This window comes from Eurosta solidaginis, chromosome 2 (genome assembly GCF_040869045.1).
Source record: "Eurosta solidaginis isolate ZX-2024a chromosome 2, ASM4086904v1, whole genome shotgun sequence".
Classification (NCBI taxonomy): Eukaryota; Metazoa; Arthropoda; class Insecta; order Diptera; family Tephritidae; genus Eurosta; species Eurosta solidaginis.
Genome location: NC_090320.1, coordinates 289,554,784 through 289,568,182, shown reverse-complemented (window position 1 = coordinate 289,568,182; position 13,399 = coordinate 289,554,784). Strand labels below are relative to the sequence as shown.

At 37.4% G+C, this 13,399-nt stretch overlaps 2 protein-coding genes across 7 annotated transcripts in view; one reads left to right on the top strand and one right to left on the bottom strand.

Annotated features, from left to right (window-relative positions):
- LOC137241140 (tropomyosin-1-like) overlaps nucleotides 1–13,399 on the top strand; it is an 857,608-nt gene that overhangs the window by 118,340 nt on the left and 725,869 nt on the right. The window lies entirely within an intron of this gene.
- The window catches only part of LOC137241146 (uncharacterized), a 40,267-nt gene that overhangs the window by 25,406 nt on the left and 1,462 nt on the right, over nucleotides 1–13,399 (bottom strand). The window contains exons 2-3 of one of the 2 annotated variants that reach the window (XM_067768439.1): nucleotides 1,817–1,925; nucleotides 1,511–1,641 (exon numbers count right to left, since the gene is read on the bottom strand). In XM_067768439.1, the coding sequence (XP_067624540.1) occupies nucleotides 1,511–1,641; nucleotides 1,817–1,925 (240 nt within the window). The remainder of the gene's footprint in view (nucleotides 1–1,510; nucleotides 1,642–1,816; nucleotides 1,926–13,399) is intronic. The other variant, XM_067768440.1, reaches the window with a different exon arrangement.

Below are 13,399 nucleotides of genomic sequence, written 5' to 3'. Positions count from 1 at the left end.
GATATGGTGGAAACGATTCAATAGAACATTGGAGGAGGACTTAAGGAAAGTAGTGGACAAATTCCATAAAGAGTGGGATACACGCATAACATTATTCTTGATGGCTTACCGATCGGCAGTGCATGAGACAACGGGCCAAACTCCCGCAAAGTTGATCCTTGGCAATGACCTTCGACTGCCAGCTGATTTGATGTTTGGGATAAATGCTGATTCCCAGAGAAATACCAAGAAATCCTCTCGTGTATTGGAGGAAGAGATGAAGGAAATACACGATCTTGTAAGACAACCAACCAAGATCATGAGTGACAAGATGAAAGCTAGATATGATAAAGCAATTAATTCAGAAAGCTTTCGGGAAGGAGATTTGGTGCTGTTATACAACCCACAACAAAAAAAAGTTGTCTCCGAAATTGCAGTGTAATAGGGAACGCCCATACAAAGTTGTAAAACGGATCAACGATGTAGTTTACCGCATTCAAAGCATTGTCAAACCACGAAACCAAATGAAATTGGTTCATTTGGAGAGGCTGGCAGCGTTTAGATCAGAAAATTTGTCAGATCGGAACGATACGACTCAGGTGGAGGGCAGTGTGACGAATTTTAGCACTACTAAGCTGTTAGTAAATAAGGGCACAACAACAATAAAGCAAGCTGCCACTTTTGTATACTCGAACACATCATTTTAATCCATCCACGTACATAAAAGGCGACGAAGAGATATCCCACACACACAGAAGTAGTCATCGCCGAAGTAGTTACTCACATATACACACGCATATACATGTATATAGCTGGTAACCAAGCAGGAGATCCAACAGTTCTAGAAGGTCAAACGTCTAGACCTTTGGATAAATATGCGGACGAAACAACAGAGAGTATAAAACCAGCGCAAACTGAGGAATGAGTAATCAGTTTGATTTAAACATGCTTTTGTTAAGTACGTGATATTGAAGAATAATTTACTACTCCCAAAGTATTCTAAATAAAGATCAGTTTGCAATACTGAAAGCTGGAGTGAGTTATTCAACGGTTTGGCGATTCGAACGTTAGCAGAAGGTTTCAAATAAGCGGAATTTCCCCGAAATTCCGTACAATATAAAAAAAGTGCAGTAATTTGGGTTGAAAGAAATTTTGTTTAAATCAAATTTTATAGTTAAATTGTTTTTCTTGTTTCGTTCTCGATAAATTGCACTAAAGATGGCACAATACCGAAACCGGTTTGTCTCCGAACCAAACTTGACGAGGAATGGCGGTAAATGGTTCCAAAGCAGGTAATTGATGTATATTGAAACAATTTTCCATCATTTCCATTTGGTTTGAATACGAACCGAATTCGGTGTTGTACCATCTTCAGTGTTATTATTTCAGAACGAAAAGGGAAACAAATATTTCACCTATGCACTTGGAAATTGAAAAAGTTTCTTTGGATACAAAAGACTTCTTTTAGTCGAAAAAACAACATCACTTTCACCTAAAACCAAAAGCTTTGCCTGCAATTAAAAATACTTACTCATTGTCATTTATCTGGAATGTTTTTATATTTAGCTGGTGAGTTCCAGGGGTGATATCAGTTTTATGGCAGCGGTAATCTACAGGGTGCTGGGGGATATATCTACTTTGCATATACCAGCTACCTTCCAACTGTAAATAATTAAAACATAAGCTTTTAAAATGGATTTGAAGTGTATACATAGTACTAGAAAATTGGCCTGACTTTATACATAGTTTAGACGGTTAAGCGCCAATTAAGTAAGTAAGTAAGTTATACATAGAGCTAACACTTGATTTAGTTAAGTATACAGATCTTAATACTCACCATACTATCACTCACTTCTTTCAAATATTTTATATTTGTTGGACACTTCTTTGCATCTCCGGCCATCAAACATGATGATGTCAAAAAAATAAAAATTGATAAAGGGACACTGAAAAAAAAGTGAAATTGATTAACAAGTAAGGAAGTCTAAGTTCGGGTGAAACCGAACATTATATACCCAGCTGTACACTTTAAATGCTGTTGTTGTTATTTTGTGTACTTAATAGTGTTACAAGGCTACGCAATAATACATATGGGGTATTCCATCCCATTTAGACCAATTTTGAACCCGACCCCTTTAGAATTGGCTGAAAGTTTTTCTTCTTTTTCTAGCTTACGAAAGACGTTTTTCAGAAGTTCTTCAAATTTTTTCATCCAACTCAAAAAAAGTTATGAATTTTTAAAAAAACACCGTTTTTGTTTTCAAAATGCTATAACTTTTTCAAAAATTGACCGTTTCGAATCTTTTTTTTTTTTTTAATTTGTTTTTAAATGTACTTTTCGGAAAAAATTCAAAGAAATTTTTAAAGTATTTTTTTTTGTAGTTTTCCAGTTTTTCGAGATTTTTCGAATTTCGCCCTTTTTTTTTCTCATAAAAAACTTCAATCAATTCTGCAATCATCCCCACTAATCCCGGAGTGGGCCGAGAATTTTTTTTTTTTACTTAATTGAAAAAAAAACTAAAGTTTTTTTTTGTATTTTTTCCGAAAAGAACATTTAAAAACATATTTAAAAAAAATGATCCCAAACGGTCAATTTTTGAAAAGGTTATAGCATTTCGAAAAAAACACCGTTTCCCAACTCAAAATAAGTTTTAAATATTCTTGAAAAAACGGTGTTTTTTTTTCAAAATGCTATAACTTTTTCAGAAATTGACCATTTAGGATAATTTTTTTTAAATATGTTTTTAAATGTACTTATCGGAAAAAATACAAAAAAATTCCATCAAAAACCAAATCAATTAAATAAAAAACAAAAAACAATTCTCGGCCCACTCCGGGATTAGTGGTGATGATTGCAGAATTGATTGAAGTTTTTTATGAGAAAAAAAAGGGCGAAATTCGAAAAATCTCGAAAAACTGAAAAATTACAAAAAAAAAAAAACTTTAAAAATTCCGAAAAGTACATTTAAAAAAAAATTTAAAAAAAAAGATCACAAATGGTCAATTTTTGAAAAAGTTATAGCATTTTGGAAAGAAAAACGGTGTTTTTTTTAAATTCATAACTTTTTTTGAGTTAGATGAAAAAATTTGAAAAACTTCTGAAAAACGTCTTTCGTAAGCTAGAAAAAGAAGAAAAACTTTCAGCCAATTCTAAAGAGGTCGTGTTCAAAATTGGTCGAAATGGCATGGAATACCCAATATGCATACATATGTTTCTATTCTGAACTAATTTTCGTTTAAAAGAAGCAAAAACGATACAAAGGCTAACACCAATGACCTTGAGTGTGTAATAATGCAGTTTTCCTTCACATATGGGGATTTCCCTACTGTTTATTTTAAAATAAAGATATAACAGATAGGGAATCAGGTAGTCTGTTCGTCTTGTGATTGATGACGCTATACTACTATGGCCGTATGGTCGGCGCTCAAGCTGCCCCGAGGCACCGAGCCTGGTTGCAGTTGTTAACGCTATGTTCTTTGCTACCAGTTCCACAGGTGGAATGTGCAGAATGGCATACAGTGCAGCTGTCAGGGTTGCTTCCAGGGCTCCCGTAATGCTAAGCATTGATAATCTGCATACTCCCTCTAATTTTTTGAAGTAGGTTGCTTTTTGTGTGGCTTTCTACCAAACAAGAACTCCATAGTATAGAATAGGGCTTACAATCGCTGTAAAAACCCAATGAGAATGAGAGGGCGAAAGCCCCACGTACACCGTAGTATTCTTTTACATGCATAAAGTGCCGTTGAGGCCTTCTTCACACTCTCCTCCCCGTTGAGCTTCCATGACAGCTTACTCTCTAGGATGATTCCTAGATAATTTGTGCAAGGTAGGGTCACCCCTCCTAACTTAGGCCTGATCCAATTTGGGACCTTGTACCTCTTTGTAAACAAGACCATATCCATCTTATCCGCGTTGACTTTCAAACCGAGATTTGATGCCCAGGTATGTATCTGCCGAAGCGCCCGATCATTCAAAGAGCTAATCGTTGGAAGGCACTTTCCACTTATTGCAATTGAAAATTGCAACGTCATCCGCGTAAGCCGTAAGTTTTACGTGTCCCTCATCGAATCGCCTGAGCATTTGGTCGATGACCAATCTTCCCTGCGGCGTGTCCCTGTCCACTGATTTCGTGGCCTCGTGCAATCCCCATTGTGATGTAATCTTCCTGGATTTTAACATGCAGCCGATCCATCTGGTTAAGGCTTGATATACTTTAATGTAATTAAGACCATCCATAATCGCCCATCTAGAGACATTATTGAAAGTCCCGGCAATGTCTAAGAAGACTCCTAGAGCATATTCCTTACATTCCAGGGCTTTCTCTACGCTTATTACCACCCTATGCAATACGGTGTCTACCGACTTGCGTTTGGTGTACGCATGTTGTGTTGTGGAGAGCAGCTTTTCATCCACGTTGGACTTTATGTACACATCTATCAGCCTCTCAAAAGTTTTGAGCAGAAATGATGTTAAGCTAATGGGTCTATAATCTTTGGCATACACGTGACCGATTTTCCGGCCTTTGGTAGGAAAGCTACACGAGCAGTTCTCCAAGAGTGAGGTACATGATTCAGTCTTATGCACCCATCGAATATTATTTTAAGCCATTCCACGACCGCCCTACTTGAGACTTGTAGCATGGCCGGGAATATACCATATGGGCCCAGCGATTTAAGTTTAGAAAACGTCTTCACTGCCCACTCGATCTTGGTATCGGTGACCAAGCCCGGCACTACCCGCTCCGTGATGGAAGTGTGGGTGATGTCTGCTGGCTCTTCTAAACCATCTCCCAATGGGAAATGTGTATCGAGAAGCACCTCAAGGGATTCCTCACTATTACGTGACCATACCCCGTTCTCTTTCTTTATTAGTCCCTGGACCATATTTCCCTTTGCTAGGACTTTTCTCAACCGTGCTGTTTCGCTGGAGCACTCTATGTCCGTAAAGAAACATTTCCATGAGGTTCTCTTCGCCCTGGAAATTTCACGCTTGTAGATCCTCAGTAGATCCTCAGATATATCCCTGTATTCGTCCCTACACGCTTCGCTTTGCGCGGTCTTTGCTAGCTTAAACATTTCTTTTACCTGTATTCTTAGAAGACTCAGCTCATTGCTTCACCATAGCGGCTTTGCTTTCCCTCTGAATCTTCTTAGATGGCAAGCTTTGTTATACGCAGTCATAAGCGTCCTAGTTAGGAATTCATTAGACTCCTCCAGTGCTTGCACATTGGCAACCTCTTTTGGTTGTCCCAGTTTCGTTTCTACCTGTTTCTGAAAATTAGTCCAGTTTGTTGACCTAGGGCTTCTAAAGTTTCCTCACTTCTCTACCCTCTTTAGGGGGATGCTGAAGCTAATATACGCATGGTCGGAGAAGGATGGTCTATCAAGAACCATCCAATCATACCTTGATATATCACGTTCGGAGCTCAGTATAATATCCAAAACATTGCTGGATGTTGGACCAATGTATGTAGGGACATTTCCCCTGTTGGCTATCTGTTGGTTTGCAGGATGTAACAAAATAGAGATACGCCTCTCTCGTTCGTATCTGATCCTCCCCACGCTTGAAGCGAGCCACCATTTAAATTTATTCAAGCATTTCATGGAAAATCGTTAATTTTTGCTGATTTTCGAACTGGTCTTTTTATCAATTTTAAATATCTAATTATTTTTAATATATCACACCTCAACGTTGCAAGAAAGAAAAATTTAAACCTAGTATTAACTTCTTAAGATATTTAAAAAAAAAAAAAAAAAAAATGATATAGAAACAAAAAGAAAGTTAAAGTTTAAAAGTCAAACAATAAAACACTTATTTTAATTTTTTATTTTAATAAACCTTGATCCAAATAGTACCAGAGGTGAGTTTAGGATTTTTCAAATATTACTGAAATTCGACCTGGCATTGATAACCGTTTGCGTATTTTTATACTCAGTTGAGCAGAGCTCACAGAGTATATTAAGTTTGATTGGATAACGGTTGGTTGTACATATATAAAGGAATCGAGATAGATATAGACTTCCATATATCAAAATAATCAGGATCGAAAAAAAATTTGATTGAGCCATGTCCGTCCGTCCGTCCGTCCGTCCGTCCGTCCGTCCGTTAACACGATAACTTGAGTAAATTTTGAGGTATCTTGATGAAATTTGGTATGTAGGTTCCTGAGCACTCATCTCAGATCGCTATTTAAAATGAACGATATCGGACTATAACCACGCCCACTTTTTCGATATCGAAAATTTCGAAAAACCGAAAAAGTGCGATAATTCATTACAAAAGACCGATAAAGCGACGAAACTTGGTAGATGAGTTGAACTTATGACGCAGAATAGAAAATTAGTAAAATTTTGGACAATGGGCGTGGCACCGCCCACTTTTAAAAGAAGGTAATTTAAAACTTCTGCAAGGTGTAATTTGGCAGTCGTTGAAGATATCATGATGAAATTTGTCAGGAACGTTACTACTATTACTATATGTACGCTTAATAAAAATTAGCAAAATCGGGGAAGGACCACGCCCACTTTTAAAAAAATTTTTTTTTTAAAGTAAAATTTTTACAAAAAATTTAATATCTTTACAGTATATAAGTAAATTCTGTCAACATTCAACTCCAGTAATGATATGGTGCAACAAAATACAAAAATAAAAGAAAATTTCAAAATGGGCGTGGCTCCGCCCTTTTTCATTTAATTTGTCTAGGATACTTTTAACGCCATAAGTCGAACAAAAATTAACCAATCCCTTTGAAATTTGGTAGGGGAGTAGATTTTACGACGTTAACTGTTTTCTGTGAAAATAGGCGAAATCGGTTGATGCCACGCCCAGTTTTTATACACAGTCGTCCGTCCGTCTGTCCGTTAACACGATAACTTGAGTAAATTTTGAGGTATCTTCATGAAATTTGGTATATATGTTCCTGGGCACTCATCTCAGATCGCTATTTAAAATGAATGATATCGGACAATAACCACGCCCAATTTTTCGATATCGAAAATTTCGAAAAATCAAAAAAAGTGCGATAATTCATTACCAAATACGCATTAAGCGATGAAACTTGGTAGGTGAGTTGAGCTTATGACGCAGAATAGAAAACTAGTAAAATTTTGGCCATTGGGCGTGGCACCGCCCACTTTTAAATGAAGGTAGTTTAGAAGTTTTGCAAGCTGTAATTTGGCAGTCGTTAAAGATATCATGATGAAATTTGGCAGGAACATTACCCTTATTACTTTATGTGTGCTTAATAAAAATTAGCCAAATCGGAGAACGACCACGCCCACTTTTTAAAAAAAAATTTTTTAAATTCAAATTTTAAAAGAAGAGTTAATATCTTTACAGCATATAAGTAAATTATGCCAACATTCAACTCCAGTAATGATGTGGTGCAACAAATTACAAAAATAAAAGAAAATTTCAAAATGGGCGTGGCTCCGCCCTTTTTCATTTAATTTGTCTAGGATGCTTTTAATGCCATAAGTCGAACAAAAATTAACCAATCCTTGTGAAATTTGGTAGAGGCTTGGCTCCTAGGACGGTAACTGTTTTCTGTGAAAAAGGGCGAAATCGGTTGAAGCCACGCCCAGTTTTTATACACAGTCCACCGTCTGTCCTTCCGCTCGGCCGTTAACACAATAACTTGAGCAAAAATTGATATATCTTTACTAAACTTAGCACACGTACTTATCTGAACTCACTTTATCTCGATATAAAAAATGGCCGAAATCCGACCATAACCACGCCCACCTTATCGATATCGAAAATTACGAAAAATAAAAAAATGCCATAATTCTATACCAAATACGAAAAAAGGGATGAAACATTGTAACTGGATTGGTTTATTGACGCAAAATATAACTTTGGAAAAAACTTTGTAAAATGGGTGTGACACCTACCATATTAAGTAGAAGAAAATGAGAAAGTTCTACAAGGCGAAATCAACAGCCCTTAGAATCTTGGCAGGAATACTGTTAGTGGTATTCCATATATAAATAAATAAGCAGTACCCGACAGATGATTTTCTGGATCACCTGGTCCACATTTTGGTCGATATCCCGAGAACGCCTTCACATATACATCTAAGGGCCACTCGCTTTTAAAACCCTCATTAATACCTTTAATTTGATATCCATATCGTACAAACACATTCTAGAGTCACCACTGGCCCACCCTAATGGCGATATCTCGAAAAGGCGTCCACCTATAGACCTAATGCCCACTCCCTATTAAAATGCTCAGTAACACCTTTCGTTTGATACCCATATCGTACAAACATTCTAGAGTCACCCCTGGCCCACCCTAATAGCGATATCTCGAAAAGGCGTCCACCTATAGACCTAATGCCCACTCGCTATTAAAATGCTCAGTAACACCTTTCGTTTGATACCCATATCGTACAAACATTCTAGAGTCACCCCTGGCCCACCCTAATGGCGGTATCTCGAAAAGGCGTCCACCTATAGACCTAATGTCCACTCCCTCTTAAAATGCTCAGTAACACCTTTCGTTTGATACCCATATCGTACAAACATTCTAGAGTCACCCCTGGCCCACCCTAATGGCGATATCTCGAAAAGGCGTCCACCTATAGACCTAATGTCCACTCCCTCTTAAAATGCTCAGTAACACCTTTCGTTTCATACCCATATCGTACAAACATTCTAGAGTCACCCCTGGCCCAACCTAATGGCGATATCTCGAAAAGGCGTCCACCTATAGACCTAATGCCCACTCTCTCTTGAAATGCTCAGTAACACCTTTCGTTTGATACACATATAGTACAAACATTCTAGAGTCACCCTTGGTCCACCTTTATGGCGATATCTCGAAAAGGCGTCCACCTATTGAACTAAGGATTACTCCCTTTTAAAATACTCATTACCACCTTTCATTTGATACCCATATGGTACAAACACATTCTAGAGTCACCTCTGGCCCACCCTAATGGCGATATCTCGAAAAGGCGTCCACCTATAGACCTAATGCCCACTCCCTCTTAAAATGCTCAGTAACACCTTTCGTTTGATACCCATATCGTACAAACATTCTAAAGTCACCCCTGGCCCACCCTAATGACGATTTCTCGAAAAGGCGTCCACCTATAGACCTAATGCCCACTCCCTCTTAAAATGCTCAGTAACACCTTTCGTTTGATACCCATATCGTACAAACACATTCTAGAGTCACCCCTGCCCACCCTAATGGCGATATCTCGAAAAGGCGTCCACCTATAGACCTAATGCCCACTCCCTCTTAAAATGCTCAGTAACACCTTTCGTTTGATACCCATATCGTACAAACATTCTAGAGTCACCCCTGGCCCACCCTAATGACGATTTCTCGAAAAGGCGTCCACCTATAGACCTAATGCCCACTCCCTCTTAAAATGCTCAGTAACACCTTTCGTTTGATATGGCGATATCTCGAAACGGCGTCGACCTATGGAACTAAGGATCACTCCTTTTCAAAATACTCATTAACAGCTTTCATTCGATACCCATATCGTACAAACATATTCTAGAGTCACCCCTGGTCCACCTTTATGGCGATTTCTCGAAAAGGCGTTCACCTATAGAACTAAAGCCCATTCCCTTTTAAAATACTCATTACCACCTTTCATTTGATACCCATATCGTACAAACACATTCTAGAGTCACCCCTAGTCCACCTTAATGGCGATATCTCGAAAAGGCGTCCACCGATAGACCTAAGGCCCACTCCCTCTTAAAATGCTCAGTAACACCTTTCATTTGATACCCATATCGTACAAACAAATTCTAGAGTCAGCCCTGGCCCACCTTTATGGCGATATCCCTAAATGGCGTCCATCAATAGAACTATGGCCTACTCTCTCTTAAAATACTCTTTAATACCTTCCATTTGATACACATGTCATACAACCACATTCCAGGGTTACCCTAGGTCCATTTTCCTACATGGTGATTTCCCTTATTTTGTCTCCGTAGCTCTCAACTGAGTATGTAATGTTCGGTTACACCCGAACTTAGCCTTCCTTACTTGTTTTTATTAGAATGTTAAACATTTTAAATTACTAATATTTTTCGAAAAATAGTATTTAAAAGAAAAAATAAGTCTCAAAATTGACAGCTCTTTAGGAAAAAAGGACTCAAGTCACCGAATACAAAATTTAGATGAAAACGTATGAAAATTATAAATTTGTGTGGCAACGGCAGCACTGATCAAAAAAGTTTTCTTCAAGAAAAAGCTGGTAAAAGCAACCGAGTTACACGTCCATGCAACCGATATAGTTTTTCATTTTCATCCATCAAAATTAGCTGTTGAACCAACTTCGCATGAGTTGTTGATTCTGAATTAAGTGTTTCAACAGTCAAATAAAAAATAAAAAAATTGTTTTTTCTAATTAAATAAAACTTTTTTCAAAAGCTTTTGATATTGCTTTTTCTATGGCTTGAAGCTATTGCCCAACGGTATGGCATATTCGACATTCAAATTGCCTTTGCTAATATGTTGCCAATTTATTATCGTTTGCCCAAAGTCCTCCCATCAATAAATAATGCTAAAGCGTGTGAAACGAGAAATAATGGAATGGGTTGTGAAATAAATGAATACAAGATTTTAGCGTGGGTTTTGGCTGCGCACTGATTTATCGATTTCGTGTCTGTAATGTGACCTAATGGTATCGCTTTTGGCCCCACGGGTCAGCTGGACGAAGTTTTTCATATCAGTCCTTTTGACCTAAGGAAAACCAATCTTAAGTTTGGCAAACACTCCGTAAATCGCGCCAAGTATTCATTTTTTTTTTTTTTTTTTGTTCAATATTGTGTCCACGCTGAAAATTGTATTCATATTCATAAGTTACTTCTTGGATTTAATTAGATCAAAATGACTGACATCAAAACTCCCCAAAACTGATTCGCTAGTTATTAATGGTCAGATTTTCCATTATGTTCCATAATTGAATGAAAGTCGCTAAAACAACGTGTGATGAAACCTCAATCTAAAATTTTCTGATCATTTATTTACAAACCCGTTTCACAATTTCCATTTGTTTCCCTGTTTCCCTTTGTTTCAAATGCTGTGGAATTTTAAAATGATGTGACGTCAGTTGGCAAACGAAAATTGCCATTGAATTGGTGTTGGCAAAATAAAGTTTTAATGCCATATTTTCTATAGTTTTGGGCAGTTTCCGTTTTCACTGAATAGTCAATTTAATTGCCAATTTGTAGTCATTTTGATCTACCAGGCTATTTGATTTACTAAACAAACAAAAAATTATTTTTACTTTCAACATTTGTTTAATTAAGGGCTAAAACTACATTTCCACCGAACCCAAAATGTGTGTTTGTCAACGGTTTAACGCACAATATCTTTGACGGAAATTAATTTTTTTTCGTTTTACTGATACAAAGGGTAAAACGCGTCTTTCCTCTATACCTCCCTCCATTTTTATACTCAGTTGAGCACAGCTCACAGAGTATAATAACCTTGATTGGATAACGGTTGGTTGTTCATATATAAAGGAATCGAGATAGATATAGACTTCCATATATCAAAATCATCAGTCTCCGAAAAAAAATTTGATTGAGCCATGTCTGTCCGTCCGTCCGTCCGTTAACACGATAACTTGAGTAAATTTTGAGGTATCTTGATGAAATTTGGTATGTATGTTCCTGGGCACTCATCTCAGATCGCCATTTAAAATGAACGAAATCGGACTATAACCACGCCCATTTTTTCGATATCGAAAATTTCGAAAAACACAAAAAGTGCGATAATTCATTACCAAAGACGGATAAAGCGTTGAAACTTGGTAGGTGAGTTGGACTTATGACGCAGAATAGAAAATTAGTAAAATTTTGGATAACGGGCGTGGTACCGGCCACTTTTAAAAGAAGGTAATTTAAAAGTTTTGCCAGCTGTAATTTGGCAGTCGTTGAAGATATCATGATGAAATTTGGCAGCAACGTTACTCCTATTACTATATGTATGCTTAATAAAAATCATTAAAATCGGAGAACGACCACGCCCACTTAAAAAAATTTTTTTTTTAAGTCAAATTTTAACAAAAAATTTAATATCTTTACAGTATATAAGTAAATTATGTCAACATTCCACTCCAGTAATTATATAGTGCAACAAAATACAAAAATAAAAGAAAATTTCAAAATGGGCGTGGCTCCGCCCTTTTTCATTTAATTTGTCTAGGATACTTTTAATGCCACAAGTCGAACAAAAATTGACCAATCCTTGTGAAATTTGGTAGGGGCTTAGACTATAGGCCGATAACTGTTTTCTGTGAAAAAGGGTGGAATCGGTTGAAGCCACGCCCAGTTTTTATACACAGTCGACCGTGTGTCCTTCCGCTCGGCCGTTAAAATAATAATTTGAGCAAAAATCGATATATCCTTACTAAACTCAGTTCACGTACTTATCTGAACTCACTTTGTACTGGTGTAGAAAATGGCCGAAATCCGACTAAGATCACGGCCACTTTTTCGATTTCGAAAATTGCGCAAAATTAAAAAAATGCCATAATTCTATACCAAATACGAAAAAAGGGATGAAACATGGTAATTGGATTGATTTATTGACGCAAAATATAACTTTAGAAAAAAACTGTGTAAAATGGGTGTGACACCTACCACATTAAGTAAAAGAAAATGAAACAATTCTGCAGAGCGAAATCAAAAGCCATTGGAGTTATGGCAGGAATACTGTTCGTGGTATTACATATATAAATAAATTAGCGGTACCCGACCGACGATGTTCTGGGTCACCCTGGTCCACATTTTGGTGGATATCTCGAAAACGCTCTCCCATATACAACTACCACCACTCCCTTTTAAAACCCTCAATAAAACCTTTAATTTGATACCCATATCGTACAAACAAATTCTAGAGTCACCCCTGGTCCACCTTTATGACGATATCCCTAAATGGCGTCCACCTATAGAACTATGCTCCACTCCCTTTTAAAACCCTCTAATTTGATACACATATCGTACAAACAAATTCTAGAGTCACCCCTGGTCCACCTTTATGGCGATATCTAGAAGAGGCGTCCACCCATAGAACTAAGGCCCACTCCCTTTTAAAATACTCATTAACACCTTTCATTTGATACCCATATCGTACAAACAAATTCAAGAGTCAGCCCTGGCGGCAGACGTTGTTCTGCCCTAAATTTGGTCTATCTGCATACATCTTAATAAGCGTTTTCCGTCTAATTCTGCATCCCCCCTCTTATATTTTTCTTAATCCTTTTATTCACTCCTCCCTCCGTTTTTTTCGATTAATCTATCTCTATTTCGTCTCACTCTATCTCTTTCTCAGTCTCCTACTCCTCCCCTCTTTTCTCTTCTCTCAAGTTCTTCTCATTCTTCTTCATCCCATATTGCCAGTCATAGAGGGTGGTATGTATTTCGTTCCAGTCCTACTCCG